We start from the raw sequence: 16,390 nt of genomic DNA, 5'->3' as shown, positions 1-16,390 counted from the left end.
CTATTGTGGTGGTCTGTCAACTATTATACACCACTATTTTGCCATTGTATGTCAATTTGTTTGAGTTTTATTGTGAATTATTATGGTTGTTTTAAACATGGTGTATTGTATTTTTAATTTACTGTGGTTGTGTCTTGTATTTTGGTGTACTAACGTGTATTTATGCTTGTGTTTAGAGTTGTGGTTGTTTAACATCACTGTTAAGGTTGTAGCTAGCTTTTCATTTAATGGAGGTGAAAACATTCTATAGAAATCTGTTTTTGGAGTTAGAGGAGCAATTTCAAATGCGACGTTGTAGTTTGGGAACTGATGAATTTTCTAAGGAATCTTGAAAGGGGGGAAAGACCCAACATGAGATCATTTTGAGGTCAGTTTTAACCATTTCAAAAAGCACTATATGACTAAAAATGTCCAATGTCTACCTTTTTAAAAAACATCTTTTTACAACATACCAGAGCAGTCTGAGATATGAAGTTAAATACATTTGAATCGGCTCTGAGTAGTAGGGAAGAAAGTGTGTTAAAAGTCGCAACATATTTTGTATGTTTATGGGGAGGTAGCTGGAAGCTTAGTTGATATGGGTTCAATTCCCTGATCTGCCACATATTTCCTATATGGCCTTGGATGAAAAATTTTCCAGAATGATTCAAGGAACAGCTTCATTGCAAATAAATAAATAAGTGTAACCCCCAAAGAGATTACATAGATTCCTGGAGCTCTGTCTGCTGCTGGCTCAGGAGGAGGAGAGCCAAAGCAAACTCAAGTGCCCCCATAGCAACAGGGAGAGAGCCCCCCCCAGGGGGGGAGGAGAGGAAGCCATTTGAGAGGAGGGAGCCAGCGCCAGGGCAAAGGCCAAACAGGCTGTGAGGGGGAGGAGAGTCAGGCCTGAGAAAAGAAAAAGACTTGTGTGAACTAATAAGGATGAATTATGTTCCAAATAATATAATTTTATTCATTAACAAGATCCGTGAAAAGAAAAATCTGTAAAATTTTAAAGCAAATAAAGTGTTTACTGTATTAAGTTTCGAATGTGTTACCCAGCATGTTGGGGGTATGGGGGGTGCTGGTTAGTCAAAAGTTCTGGTTAACTAAGAGGGGGTGAAGGCTTCATCTGGGGATGCAGGTTCTGGGGTGGGACTGGGGATGAGGGGTTTGGGGTGCAGGAGGGGACTCCAGGGTGGGGCCAAGGGGTTCAGAATGGGGAAGGTGGTGCAGGGTTTGGGCTCTGGGAGAGAGTTTGAGTGCAGGAGGGGGCTCAGGACAGGGGGGTGGGGCGTGGGAGGGGGTGCGAGGTGCAGGCTCTGGGAGGGATTTTGAGTGTGGGAGAGGGCTTGGAGCAGGGGATTGGGGTGCGGGAGGGGTTTTGGGGTACTGGATCCAGGCAGCGCTCACCTCGGGCGGCTCCCTGCAAGCGGTGACTTGTCCCTCTGCTCCTAGGCAGAAGTGTGGCCAAGTGGCTCTGTGTGCTGCCTCTGCCCTCAGGCGCTGCCCCCACAGCTCCCATTGGCCATGGTTCCTGGCCAATAGGAGCTGTGGAGCCAGCACTCAGAGGGTGGGGGCAGTGCACGGACCCCCCGTGGCCATTCCCTCACCCAGGAGCAGCAGGGACATGTCACCACTTCTGGGGAGCCACGCGAAGCCAAGTAAGAAGCCTGCTGGCCCCGCACCAACTGGACTTTTAATGGCCTGGTCAGCAGTGCTGACTGGAGCCGCCAGGGTCCCCTTTCGACCAGGTGTTCTGGTTGAAAACCGGACACCTGCCAACCTATTGAAGATATGTATTGGGAGATATCCGAAATGCCCGTTTCTAGAGCTTTCCAGTGGGTAAAGTGCTGGATAATACAGCATAGACCAGAATAGGGGGAGGGATACTCAATGGTTTGAGCATTGGCCTGCTAAACCTGGGGTTGTGAGTTCAGTTCTTGCGGGGGCCACTTAGGGATCAGGGGCAAAATCAGTACTTGGTCCTGCTAGTGAAGGCAGGGGGCTGGACTCAATGACCTTTCAAGCTCCCTTCCAGTTCTAGGAAATTGGTATATCTCCAATTATTAATTAAAAATTATCAAGGGGAAAGAACATTCATGTCCAATTTAGCCACACACACCCCAACTGTGGCTCTTGAAGGTCACTGTATGTGAAGCTGTGGTTGTCCTTAATGTTCTCCAGGGTGGACTGTTAGGGGTAAGGCTAAATACAGCAGGTTTACTTGGCATGATTATGGCCACTATCCCTTCAGTGGAGACATACATGTTCTGGAGACACAGACCTTCCTGGGGCACCTCTCAGAAGGGTCAGCACAACCAGGGGCAGCTTCCACTGTGCAGCTCCTGTTTAATCCCTCTCCCCAGGGAGCTACTCAATCTGGTAACCAACCTTCTGTAAAAAACAGTAAATTAACAAGCAAAACCTATGGTTAGTGACAGTAAGGATACCTCAGGACCCACCCCAAATCCTTGGAAGCATGGAAATACCAAGTTAAGGGAAAGTCTCCAGCATTCCTTGTCACTGGCTGGAGGGCTGGATTGGGGAAGGCGGCGGCTGGGGCAGGGAGGTGAGGAAGGGAATCACAGGATGCAGGAATCAGGGAGGGCTTCTGGCAGCAGGGCAGGTGGGTTCTGGGAACAGGGCAGGCCGGGGGTGTTTGGGAAGGCCAGTAGTAGGGGTTATATTAGAGGGAGTTGTTTGGTGCATCAGGCAAATAAAGTCAGATTTTGCAATGAAAACTCTAAAGTGATTTATTGCATTTGGAGCAGATACAGGAAACATCTGAGATAAAATCCAGGAGGTCAAATCAAGCATATGCACAAAATACATCTGTGTATACCTTACATTCAGTACATTCCCTGATGGAGTTGGGGCTGAGCCATCACCGTGGGTGGGTGCTTGTCCTGCTCACTCTATCCCATCCACACCTGATAAGATCTCTTCTTGGCAATGAGGCTGGGAGAAAGATGAAAGAACAAAGCATCGCACTTGAGGAAGGAAAGGTGAGTTGGATCCAAGCAAGCAAGGTGGGCTGCAAGGTGGCTTATCACTGGCAGAGACTTCATTCACCCTTCTGTCTCAAGCATCGGAATAGTCATTCTTCAGCTGACTGCAAGAGATAGAAATTAAACAGCATGAGCTCTGGTATTGTAGAGGTGAAATGCCCCCTACTCTATGCAGTGACCCCACTGAGCCTGCCAGTCTCCTGACCTCTGGCCAGACTGGAAGGCATAGAACACAGAATACTTCACATAGCTGGGGGGAAGTGCAATATTTATACAACGTTGATTAGGCATTGTGTGACTTAATGCTCTTCATTTCCAATGTGGCTGCACTGAGCTCTGTAGGGGAGTTACAGAGTGACTGTATTGCTTCACGTTTTGCACAGCTTGTTCTGTTTTCAGATGTAGTTGTACTATTTTGTCTTTTTCTAATAAGGGTTTCTTTAGAATCATAAATAACTGTGCTACCTGCACTCACATAAAAACAGATGAAAGCAGAGCTACGTTTCTGTCACCTAGCACATAATCACCACTATGTTTCTTTCACTCAGCCCTCACTGCCACCTAAAATAACATTTACTAGGAACTTAGTAATATTTAATGACAAATGATAAGAAGGCAAATAAAACCCTTAAAGTTCACTAGTGTACTCTGCATATAAATCCAGCATATGACAGGGTCTCTTATGCTGTTGGCACCTGTTTTCCTATTATGGGGTTCAAGAGGTCTAGTTTCTGGCCACCTAAAGACTGAAGCAAGCAGTTCAATCTTGGCAATCCAGGCAGGCCTAGAAAGCTCACTGCAGCTTTTGCAAATGTGAAAGGTGCAACCATAACAGCAATCATCTTCCTCACAGAGCAATCATTGTGCATAAGGAGGCATTTCCCGGGGCTTTCAGAAACACGGCCTTCCTCGATCGGATGTTCTCCCAGTTGGTCATCCCAGGACTGGAGAACAATGATGCCGCCCCCACCACTCTGTACTTATGGGTTTGGCCCAAAATAGCTTGTGAACACTGAGTGCTTGTCCAGAGACTCTACACCACTCACTAGTACAGACCATTGCCTGGGCAATTCAGACAGATTAGGTCTGTTGCCCCTCTACGGGGATCAACACACAACAGTCTCTTCCAGCTAAGATTGCCACTACATGGCTCTCTGCTAGTAATGACTGCACAGCTGTCACTGTCTCTCCACAGCTGCTTCTGCTGCCTCAGAGCATAGAATCACCAAATCCTAGGAAATGCCAGCTCTTCACTCAGTGAGAAACCCTTGTTCTCATGAAAGCAGTCAGCAAGTGAAGCAGCATGTGTTGGTTTACTTGGACATTGTTATAGGGATTCTGGGAATTTGTCTTTGCCTCCCACAATCCCTCTGGGCACCTTTGAGGCCTCCCAGAAGGCTATTGGCAATCACTCATAACATACTGCAGTTTGGAACAACGCTAGGAATTCTGGGAAGAATGCCCAGAAGAAATTGCCGCTAACACAAGCCAATGCAGTGATAGTGTAGATTTGGCATATAACCGTAAAGCCACTTAACATGAGTGTGAATACTGTGAGGATGCACTGATTTGTGTTTATCACAACTGAGGTCACTAATTGCAACTGAGGGAATTACAGTCTAGACACAGCCTGAAGTGAAAGGCCCCATGTCCTATTCCCCCATCCCTGAGCTAGCAGCCAGCCTCATTCTCTTGAGGCAAGAATCTCTCCCTAGTCAGAGGGGCCTGGATTTGTACTTACCGTTGACACTGACATATTCTCCTTTCAAACAAGTCTCGCCTGGCTTGTGCCATCTTTTCAGCCCGTCGCTGCCAGGAGAGAAAGGAGTGTGGCATGAACCCACATTTCTGTGTTTAAAGTTTTACCCTCCAAAGTGGCTGGTGGTTTCAAACCCTCTGCCTGCCATGACAGTACAGATTTTATCTGCCTCACTCCTCAGAGATTTAACTGGGATATGGCTATTTTAAGAGTCCCTTCCCCAGGGGTGGTGGTTCCTAGTTCCCTCCCACTTGCTTCTCTGAAGGGGGGAATCCTCCGAGACTCATCCTGAGTTCAATGGAGGGACTTTCCTCCTTTGCTGTCTGCTGGGACTTGGGAACTCACCCGCCTCCGCTGCCGGGCAGTAAAGATGAAAATAAATAGGCTTGCAAGGAGAAGCAGCACTATGCTGGCTCCAAGTCCAACCATTGCCCAGATCAGCACATAGTTATTCCATTCAGCAGCCTTCACTGTGGAGAGAGAAGTGAGAGAATTGGAGAGACAGACACAGAGAGAGACAGCATGGGGCTTTGAATGGAGGAAGCGGTGGTGGTCTCCCTACCCACAGTGTAGTCATAGAATCATAGAATCTCAGGGTTGGAATGGACTTCAGGAGGTCATCTAGTCCAACCCTCTGCTCAAAGCAGGACCAAACCCAACTAAATCATCCCAGCCAGGGCTTTGTCAAGCCTGACCTTAAAAACCGCTAAGGAAGGAGATTCCACCACCTCTCTAGGTAACCCATTCCAGTCTCCACCCTACTAGTAAAAAAAAAAAGTTTTTCTAATGTCCAAACCTCCCCCTCTGCAACTTGAGACCATTACTCCTACTCCTGTCATCTGCCACCACACACTGAGAGTCAGTCTCCATCCCCTCTTTGAACCCCCCCCCTAGTAGTTGAAAGCAGCTATCAAATCCCCCCCTCTTCTCTTCTCTCTTCTAGGCTATAACAATCTCCTCTCCCTCTCTCTCTCCCTCATAAGTCATGCCCTCCAGCCCCTTGTCATTTTTGTCTCCTCCTCCCCACTATCCATCAATTTGTCATCCTTCTTGTAGTGGTGTACACTGGAAACTGGACACAGTACTCAGATGAGCTGACACAGAGGGATAACCAGTCAATGCTGGTTATCGTGTTATTCTCCACCTTAAGGCTGCATCTCCACAGCCCCACAGTTTTGGTCTTCACCATCACCTCACTGTGACCCGACATATTTAATTTCTTCTCCGTCCCGTTCAGATGCTCCCAGAACAGCTGGGCATTAGGTGGGATAGGAGCTGACAGCTTGCAGAGCAGAGTCACGTTAGCCCATTTGGAGAGCGGCCCAACAGGGTCAGCAGAGACTGCAAAGAGAACAAGAGAGGGACATGCAAATGAGGGGATGGGAACAACCTTTCCATAGGGTCTGTGACAGAGTCTCAGGGGTCTCCAGATTGTAGGCACCTTTTTGGGGGGCACCTCCCATACTCCTGCCTGACTTCCTCTGTAGTGTCCATAGGGGCCAAAACTTCCTCTCACCTGTCATCACCACCAGGTGGATGGCCTTCTCCACATGGTCACGGCTGACTGTGAGCTGGCACTGATACCATCCAGCATCCTCGAACTGGACTTTGGACAGTTTCACTTCCAGGGTATGGCTGGGTTTCCATGTAACCTGCATGTTGGCCATTTGCTTAGACAAGGGCTGCTCTTTAGAGGTGACACTGAAGTTAAACTTCCCCTGGTACTTGCTGTCTATCACTGGTTTCCACTCCAAGCCTACCCTGACGTACTCCAGCTCCCTTATCTGCAGCAGGTGAGTGCTCAGAGAGTAGGAGATGGACACAGTGGAATTAACAGCTTCGTAGAGCGTCTCCCGCTTCAAATTATGAAAACCTGAATTCAGAGCAGAAAGAGGAGAACATACAGAAGTGTAGGGAGCAATAGTCTCATCATCAGTTTTGCAACTTTACCATGGAGCAGGGAGGAGATAGTCCGTCCCTCTGTCTAGATCTAGGGAGATCCCATCTGGGTTATTGTGCTCAGTTCTGGAGGAGCTCAGAGAAGAGCCACAACAGTTCAGGAGGCCAGAAGGGTGAGAATCATCTGCATGAGTCTGAGATGCACAAATCCCTGGGGGAGGGGCACTGTTTAGGAGAACAAGGGAGAACAGGGTGAGACTGAGCCAAGGAACAGGAGCTCAGGAGCCAACCTCCAGTGCTGAGGGGTCTGTGAGCCTGGAGATCTTGTGAGGAAGGCCCTGGTGCTGCATTGCTCAGGACACTTGGAACTAGGAACCCAGGTAATGGGCTGTGACCTTTCCCTGGGCTTGTGTGTGAGGAGGAGATGGGATATGTTTAGATTTATCCACCATCTTCTGCATTTTCTAGGCAGCTGCAAAGTTCTGAGATCGGATCCATGCTTCTCTTACCTATCACGAGCACCTTATAGGGTATGTCCAGCTTAGCAGACAGGGATGTGATGTGGCACATCCAGGTCCCACTGTCCTCAACCTGGAGGTTGTGTATCTGCAGAGTGCGTCCACCATTCTTCAGTTCTGTTGACTGAGTGGCTGTCACTTTATCCTTGCGGTTGTTGGACCAGGTGACACTGGCACTTGAGGAACCTTGTATGCTCAGCATGAGATTTTTACCCTGCAGGAGGTAGCCACTAGGAGAGCCTGTAACTGTGAAGAGAGAGAGAGCCCATCCAGTGAGTCCTGTCCTCCACCAGCTTCCTCCAGGCGAGGGACTGGGATGAAGGTGAGCATGGGAATCTCAGCAGAAGGGCAATCTGAGGAGGTAGGGCTAGCTGGAGAAAAGGGATCTGCGATAGCTCAGGCCAGAGGAGATGGACAAAGGACAGGGACCTCAGCAAAGTGTTGTCTCAAAGCTCCTTGCACTCTCATCTCACTGTCCCGGATCACTCACCTTCAAACACCTGCAACTGGACCTCGAAAGTTCTGGAACCAACTATACAGACGTACTTGCCAGCATCAGAGTGCTCCAGTTGTGACAGTTTCAGGGAGAGGTTCCCCTTGGACACCTCCTGCTTATTTAATTCATACCGATCCTTGAAGTTTGGGCCTTTGGGGAGAATAAAAAGGCTGTGGGTGAAAGCTGTTCCCCAAGAGAGAGGGGATTCTCTAGCCCTGTATGAGGGACAAGGGTGTGGTGAATTTGGAATTCTACCTCTCGAGAGATATATCGAATGCTGGATCACAACTTGGTCATTGTATTTCCAGGTCACCCCATTAGTCTGGGGTTTGTCAATACAGGGCAGAATCACCTGTTCCCCAACAGCACCAAACACCGTTGTCTCTCCCTCAGCCATAATGGGGATCAGACCTGAAAGAGACTCCCCCAAAAATAATGGGGGGAAGGAACAGTCATTACAGTGGCAAAATTAATATCCCGTCTCCATCAAAATGGACCCCAAACTTCCTAATCCCCCACACTCCTTCCTGGGAATCTACCCCATTTTTACTTGCTCTTTTTCTTCTTGCAGTCTTTCCAAAATCTCTAGTCTCCTCATTCCAACCACCTCAACTCTCTTCCATAAAATCTATCTATCTATCTATCTATCTATCTATCTATCTATCTATCTATCTATCTATCTATCTATCTATCTCTAACAAATGGTGACAGATGTGGCATTTTCCTGCAATATCCATGAAAAACCTTACTGAATTAAGTGTACATATATCTGGATTAAGTTTAAATACATTGAATTAAATGCAAAGGTTATGTATTATTGTGGGCCGGGATGTATGTAACCTCTCTAGGGTGAGCTGTGATGTGAACCCTGGGAACTGTTATGAACTTCAAAGGACTGTATTGAACAATGTGCCAGACAAGAATGGATTTCTGGGGACAAACAGCGTCCAGTGGTTTGTCTGGGAACTCTCCGGGCACTGGTAAAATGCTGCCCCAAGCGCGCGCTTGGCGCGCTGGGCTCTGGAGCCGGCCCTGTCTCCGGGGGAGGTGAATGTGAAAACCCAGCCTTATGAAGCTGTGCCCTGAAGAGGGGACCATTGTTTGCTGATCATCTGCCCCTGGAATCTCAAGATGAAAGGCCCAAAGTGTATAAAGAAGAGACTGACCTATTCATGGTTGTTCTGGGTCTGACTCTGGGACAGTTATGAACTTGTAACCACAGGGAAAACCCTGTGTGGGGTTTGAAGGACAGACTCCTACCAGAGCCCTTGTTAGAGGTGGGATGATCACTGCTAAATACTTCTTTTGTTTTTAGCATGTTTTCTCTGTATTGCTTTTGCCTTAGGAATAAATGTATTGGCTTAGAAAGACCTGTGTGGTAACTTCTAACTGCTAGCAATTACCCTGTTCATATCCTCTGGAGAGAAAGCACAGTGCAGACATTGTTCTTGTAGGCAGTCCTTACTGGGGAATTCATGGTGTAGGTAGAGAACTGTGCAGCCTGGGAATACCCAGTGGTGAGCTGGAGCCGGTTCCCACAGGTTCCCAAGAACTGGTTGCTAAAATTAGACCTCCGTGGAGAACCGGTTGTTAAAGGGCCAGGGGGTGGGCAAAGAACTCCGGTCCGCGGGCTGGACCATCCTGTTGCTCCCAGGATTCCCAGCTGGGGAGGCTGAGGCTGAGGCTCCCCCGGCTCTTCCCCCCAGCTGCAGCATGGCCAGCCGCCAGCATCAGCTGGGCAGCTCAGCTGAGCTCCCCAGTTGTCCTGCTGCCGCTTTTTGAGAGGCCTGGCAAGGTGGGGGTGGGTTCCTGCTGCAAGCTCCAGGGCTGGCCAGAGGGGAAGGGAGGAGGCAAGTAGGGCAATTGGCCCGGGCCCTGCAGGGGTCCCTGGCCCCATGAGGATGTCTCCCCCAGGCCCTCCCCCACTTCCCCCACCCCGAAGAGCCACAGCATGGCCAGCAGCTGGGCAGCTCAGCTGAGCTCCTGAGTCATCCTGCTGCTTTGAGCTGCTGGCAAGGTAAGGGGAGGAGGGGGCTGCAAGCTCTAGGGCTGCCAGGGGGGGCAAGTGGGGCAATTTGCCCCCAGCCCCACGGGTATGTCTCCCCCCCACCCCAGCCCCTGCTCCCCCCCACTTAAATCAGAACTTTTTATAGGGAACCGGTTGTTAAGATTTTGGCAGCTCATCACTGGGAATACCACAGTCAGGAGGAAGAGAGACATGGGTCTTCGTCCAAGAGAGGTGATGGCTGGGGAGCTGAAAGCCTAAGTGAGTGTCGCCTAAATCCTAGTATGCTTGTGTTTGTCTCTATGTCTGTTTCTGACACTTTCTGTCCCACCCTGGAGTTACAGCCATCTCTGTCTTTGTCTTTCTCTCTTACCTTTCTTCCCACTCCTGCTGACCTTACTCTCCATTCTCCCGCTTGGATTTCCTCCCTTCATTTCTCTCTCCTGTGGCTCTCTCTTCTTTCAGCCCCATTTTTCCCCATTCCTGCACACCCTCCCTACGTTTCCTTCTCTCTCTTTCCCTAGCTGACAGAGATTCTGTTCTGTTTTACACATATATACAAACTTCTCCCTGGGCCCGTGTCTCCAGAAGGCTGCAGCATGGCCTTCAAAAATCATGAGTCAGGCCACAAAAAGTCATGAGAATAAAAATCATGAGATTTTTTTAAAAAAAAAACAGTGACCGGTTCTTTTTCTTTGTTTTCTGTTTTGGTGTTTTCAGGCCACACTCGGGTCAAGTTTTCAAGCTTTTCTCTAAACTGGAGAGGCAAAACCTCCTTTTTTCTAATTGAAAGCTGAGAGTCTTGTGCAATCGTTCTCCATTCCTGGAGCTGGGGTTTTAAGAAAAACACCACATATGGCAAGAGCGCCAATCAAATCACAACTGGCAAAATTGAGTCTGTCACAGCAAATCCTTTCATAGGAAACATCACAGGGATTGGGGTGGGGTGCTGCAGGGGACAGCATTTTCCCTTCTGCACTTTGTGGTGAGTGGTTGGGATTGGTGCTGTATTTGATGTGATAGTGCCCGAAGGTCAGGTCCCTTACAAACAGTTCCACAGATTTGCAGGTTATTGGGAGTCCTGACCCACAGGACCAGGACTGGTCTTGGCACCCCTGCCCCAATATCATGACATCTTATCACTTCAGTCAGTGCAAAGTCTCCCTGCTGCAGCATTGCCAACTCCATGCATTCAAAACTCCAAACTCAGACTCCCTTCCCCAGCAAATCATGAGATTGGCTTAAAAATTATGGTTTTTAAAAAAACAATAAACCATACTGGTTTGCACCTGCATTCTCGTTTTTATAGGGAAGTTGCCCAGCCCCAATCTGTATGTTGTCATTTCAGGTTCAATATTCAAACTGAAACATACACACAAAAGTGCAGGAGGTCTCCCATTTGGCTGCTTGGGGGCAGAGCCCCCTTGCCTCTCCTACTTTTGGTGGCAGAGAGCTGATCACTGACTGTATAGGTTTGTACTCATCTAAAATTTTGCAGGACAGTCCTACATTTAGGAATCTGTCCTACCTCCTTGAGCCAGCCCGCAGCCCAGGGGCGGCTCTACCTTTTTGGCCGCCCCAAGCAGTCAGGCATGACTGCAGAGGGTCCGCTGGTCGCGTGGCTCGCTGACCCTCCCCCGCAGCGCGCGGCGGGCCCGCAGGTCTGGCGGCTCTGTTGCCGCAGCCTGTACCCTGAGCAGACAGACCCTTTGTACAAAAATACTCTACAGTCTAGGGGACACCAAGGCCTCATACCTCTACACTATGGGAGAAGCAATTATTATCCCACCCACTTTATAGATAAGGTAATATCTAGCAGAATTGAGAATAGAACCCAGGTCTCTAACATAGGAGACCCAAATATCAACCATCCTGCAAACTGCCTTTCGTTAAACAATAGTAATAAAAAAACCTGTCATACACCATGTGTCTGGCCAGCCTGCCTGTAAACACTAGACCGTACTCCCCTCCCAGAGCTAGCTGCAGAATATCTGGGTAGTTCACAGAATCATAGAAAATTAGGGTTGAAAGAGACCTCAGGAGGTCATCTAGTCCAAGCCCCTGCTCAAAGCAGGACCATCCCCAACTAAATCATCTCAACCAGGGCTTTGTCAAGCCGGGCCGTAAAAAAGCATGGAGATTCCACCACCTCCCTAGCTAACCCATTCCAGTGCTTCACCACCCTCCTAGTGAAATAGTGTTTCCCAATATCCAACCTAAACCTCCCCCACACTGCAACTTGAGACCATTGCTCCTTGTTCTGTCATCTGCCACCACTGAGAACAGCCGAGCTCCATCCTCTTTGGAACCCCACTTCAGGTAATTGAAGGCTACTATTAAATCCCCCCTCACTCTTCTCTTCTGCAGACTAAATAAGCCCAGTTCCCTCAGCCTCTCCTCAAAAGCCATGTGCCACAGCCCCCTGATCATTTTCATTGCGCTCTGGTGAACTCTCTCCAATTTGTCCACATCCTTTCTGTAGTGGGGGCCCAAAACTGGATGCAATACTCCAGATGTGGCCTCACCAGTGCCGAATAGAGGGGAACAATCACTTCCCTCGATCTGCTGGCAATGCTCCTACTAATGCAGCCCAATATGCCGTTAGCCTTCTTGGCAACGAGGGCACACTGTTAACTCAAATCCAGCTACTCGTCCACTGTAATCCCCAGATCCTTTTCTGCAGAACTGCTGCTTAGCCAGTCAATCCCCAGCCTGTAGCAGTGCATGGGATTCTTCTGTCCTAAGTGCAGGACTCTGCACTTGTCCTTGTTGAACCTCATCAGATTTCTTTTGGCCTAATTCTCCAATTTTTCTAGGTGACTCTGGACCCTATCCATACCCTCCAGTGTATCTACCTCTCCCCCAAGCTTAGTGTCATCTGCGAACTTGCTGAGGGTGCAATCCATCTCATCATCCAGATCATCAGTGAAGTTGCTGAATGAAAGCGACCCCAGGACCAAACCCATGGGGCCTCCACTTGATGCCGGCTGCCAACTAGACATTGAGCCATTGATCACTACTCATTGAGCCCAACGATCTAGCCAGCTTTCTAACCACCTTATAGTCCATTCATCCAGCCCATACTTCAACTTGCTGGCAAGAATACTGTGGGAGATCATATCAAGAGCTTTGCTAAAGTCAAGATATATCATGTTATGTCCACTGCTTTCCCCCTATCCACAGAGCCAGTTATCTGATCATAGAAGGCAATCAGGTTGGTCAGGCATGACTTGCCCTTGGTGAATCCACGTTGACTGTTCCTAATCACCTTCCTCTCCTCCAAGTGCTTCAGAATGGATTCCTTGAGATCCTGCTCCATGATTTTTTCAGGGACTGAGGTGAGACTGACTGGTCGGTAATTCCCCAGATTCTCCTTCTTCCCTTTTTTAAAGATTGGCACTATATTTGCTTTTTTCCAAATGTCCAGGACCTCCCTTGACCGCCACAAGTTTTCAAAGATAATGGCCAATGGCTCTGCAATCCCATCAGCCAACTCCTTCAGCATCCTCAGATGCATTAGATCCAGACCCATGGACTTGTGTATGTCCAGCTTACTTCTATTACCAGGTATTCCTTTAGCACAAGGTGATCTGTGCTGTGACTCTGAAAAGCCAAGGGTTCAAGTCCTGCTAAAAAATCCATGTGGAAAAAATGCTCAGTGATCATGTTATGAAAGACTGTCTCATAACACATATGCAGACAAGGGCTAGGTTCCATAGCTAGCATTAGTTCCAGCGTCTCCTACTGTTTGATGTTAAAACCTCCATGTTCTTGTATGTAATATTTGTCTTCCTATGGGACCCCCTCTACGCTAGCATTACTTGAGGGATGGATGCCTCAGGCCATTGCCAATGGGTTACAGAGACGGTCACCAGTCTGACTCCAGCGCATCTCAGTGGAGACTGAAGGTTGTTTCCATCTAATGGATCTTCAGTGGTGAATTAAATCTTCACTGCAGAGTTAACCCAGGCTCTCACCCAGGTGCTGCTTCTTCTAACCCCTCTTCTGTCCAAACACAAAACCCTCTCACCTAAGTTTAGTGGTGCTTTCAGCATAGGCTAATTGGCCTGGCTAGGGGTACTGGCTAGTGCCCAAGTAAGCCACCCACTTTGCAGGGAGGAGACAGGCTAAATCTCTCAAGTATTTATAGACCTCCACTGCCTTTCCTCAATCCTCTCCTCTCCTCCCCTCCGCCCCGTGTCCTCCCACAATTCACTGGGAAAGAATTATGGAACAGCTCAGCTTACTGCAGTATAAAGAACCCTGGGATGTGCCCCCAGGAGTCCTAGAGCCATACGCGGGTAAATGCAGTGGCAGTGAGGTCACAGTCATATAGGTTATGGTTTTGAAGTATGGCTGCTCACACCCAGGCTAGGTTAACCCAGGTACTCAAACATGGGTGCTGATCATCTGAGTTACCTGTGCAGGGAAGACACACCCTAAAAGGGGCCATCTTCCCTGGTGTGGTGATTCAACCAGTGTGTTCTCCCTGGAGTTTGATATCGAATTCAGTTATTTTACGCTGTCCCTAGATTTCCAGTTCTCCTGGAGCTGCAGGTTTCTGTATTATCACATGTAGCTGCATAGTGGTTGCCTCACTTTTACCTAATAAGGCCATTTTAGGCTTGTGGATTCAGTCCCATTGTCAGTAATCGGAGATGGCAGCCATTTTGAAAAAGGGCAAAACTTGTTTAGTTTGAAGCAGGAAATCAGGAGATCGTAAAGAGACGAAAAATACCCACGCTGCTGCACCACACCCTGCCCAGCCAGGGACTCACCAAGCTGCATCACAGTGAAGACAGCCAGGATGCTATTTGTCGTGATGCTGAATGGGTCCATCCTCTTGGATTGTTCCTTCCCTCCGTGAACTGTGAGCTGGAAATACCATCCAGGGAAAGGGATCCTAATGCGGAAAAACCCAAATGAACTATTAATAGTGATTTATTTTCCAAGTCTTGTGGCTCCATGGCTGGGCCTATGTACTTGGTCAATGCCCCTGGTGTCTGCTGTGCTACAGCACAGCTAGGTGGAAATTCTATCACAGTCAAGTGAATTCAACATAACAATGAAGAAGCCAGCCAGTGTGTTCTTCCTGGAGTTTGATATCGAATTCAGTTATTTTATGCTGTCTCTAGATTTCCAGTTCTCCTGGGGCTGCAGGCAGGGGCGGCTCTAGGCACCAGCAAACCAAGCTGGTGCCTAGGGCGGCCAAATCTAGGGGGCGGCAGGCTGGGCCGGTGGGACCGCGCGCGTGCATGCCTGGGGAGGGTCCACCGCAGACGACGGCGGGACCTGCGCAGGGCGCATGACTGCGGCCGCGGCGCTGCGGCTCGGCTGGGCTGACCTCCCGGCAGGACTGCGCGCGGCTCAAGAGCCGCCCGCGGACCGAACGCGTGCCGGCGGTCCCACTGCTCCTCGGGCTCCGTGGCTCGCGCGCGGTCATGCGCAGGCGGCTGCGGGTCCCCCCCGGGGGACGCGGTGGACCTGCCTGGGAGCCGCGGCCGGGGGGGGGGAGGGGCGCGAGGACCGAAGGGCGGCGCGCGGCGCGGGCTGCTGCGGGCAGCCCCTATTGGCAGCCCTAATTTCTGGCTGCAGGTTTCTGTATTATCACATGGAACTGCTGCCTGTCGAAGTTGTGGGAGTGGGGGGTGCTGGAGGATTTTCAGCAGCACGGCAGCAGTTGGTCTTTCTGTGCCTGGAAAGGCACTTTGGGGTTCCTGCACCCAGGTGGCAGTTGAGACCTTTGCCTCAGATAGGGGTTGCAAACTTTGAACTGGAATGGGCAGAGGGGAGGCTAGAGGGCCTGCAAAGGCAGATAAAAAATCTGGCCTTAATTGCTTCTTTGTGATGGATACAGGCAGCCTGGAAAGCTCTTTTTAAAGGGTTTTTTTGGTTAGTTAGTTTGTTTTTGTTTTTTTCCTTAGAAATCTCATGACTGTCAAGTCTGTTGTTCCCTGGAGGACTCGTTGGGATTCTCAGAAATGTGGGGCAGGGAAGAAGGGATGGAGTAGAAATAGTAGTAAAGAGATTTTTTCTCCCAAGTGTTTACAGCATTTGAATTAAACAGGTGTTAACTGAAAATCATGGAAAGAAAACCCAAAGGACTAAGGTCTGAGTAAAAAGTTGATAAATTTCACACGCTGGGCGATGTAATTAAGATGACCTAATACCCAGTGTGGACACTGCTATGTTGATGGAAGAATTCTAGCTACTGTCTCTCAGGGCAGGTCTACACTTAAAACACTGCTATAGCACTTAAGTGAAGACTCTCCTATGCCGACGGAAGAGAGCTCTCCTGTCGGCATAGTTAAAACGCCTCACCGAGAAGAGGTAGGTATATCGGTGGGAGGAGCTCTCCCGTCAATATAGAGCTGTCTACACCAGGGGTTAAAGTTGGTATAATTACATTGCTGTTCAACTCCAACGTGAAATCAGTCCTACTGTATGGAGCTGAAACCTGGAGGACAACCAAAACAACCACCAGGAAGATCCAGACCTTCATTAATAGCTGCCTCAGAAGGATTCTCCAGATCCAGCCAGACCAGACACCATCAGTAACATCCACCTCTTGGGACCCCGACGTCAACCAGCAGCAGAAAAAGAGAAAGAAAGGAGAAGGTGGGGCTGGATAGGGATATACACTACGCAAGCAGCCAACCAAACCAACCAGACAGGACAGGCACTGCCCCCCCAAGGGAGAGGAAGAAGCCCAAAGAAAAAAAA

General features: G+C 49.1%; 1 protein-coding gene across 3 annotated transcripts in view; it reads right to left on the bottom strand.

The window, feature by feature from the left end:
• Positions 1-2,738: 2,738 nt before the first annotated feature.
• The window catches only part of CD4 (CD4 molecule), a 31,208-nt gene continuing 17,556 nt past the window's right edge, over positions 2,739-16,390 (bottom strand). The window contains exons 2-11 of one of the 3 annotated variants that reach the window (XM_039520853.1): positions 14,446-14,570; positions 7,906-8,073; positions 7,657-7,803; positions 7,158-7,412; positions 6,266-6,622; positions 5,868-6,090; positions 5,312-5,325; positions 5,095-5,219; positions 4,732-4,799; positions 2,739-3,094 (exon numbers count right to left, since the gene is read on the bottom strand). In XM_039520853.1, coding sequence (XP_039376787.1) covers positions 3,064-3,094; positions 4,732-4,799; positions 5,095-5,219; positions 5,312-5,325; positions 5,868-6,090; positions 6,266-6,622; positions 7,158-7,412; positions 7,657-7,803; positions 7,906-8,073; positions 14,446-14,506 — 1,449 coding nt within the window. In that variant the 5' untranslated portion in view covers positions 14,507-14,570 and the 3' untranslated portion in view covers positions 2,739-3,063. Of the gene's footprint in view, positions 3,095-4,731; positions 4,800-5,094; positions 5,220-5,311; positions 5,326-5,867; positions 6,091-6,190; positions 6,623-7,157; positions 7,413-7,656; positions 7,813-7,905; positions 8,074-14,445; positions 14,571-16,390 lie in introns of all 3 variants that reach the window. The other 2 variants (XM_039520851.1, XM_039520852.1) reach the window with 2 other exon arrangements.

Source organism: Mauremys reevesii, linkage group 1, assembly GCF_016161935.1.
Source record: "Mauremys reevesii isolate NIE-2019 linkage group 1, ASM1616193v1, whole genome shotgun sequence".
Classification (NCBI taxonomy): domain Eukaryota; kingdom Metazoa; phylum Chordata; order Testudines; family Geoemydidae; genus Mauremys; species Mauremys reevesii.
Note: the sequence above shows the minus strand (reverse complement) of the source record. Positions and strands in the feature narration are given on the sequence as shown.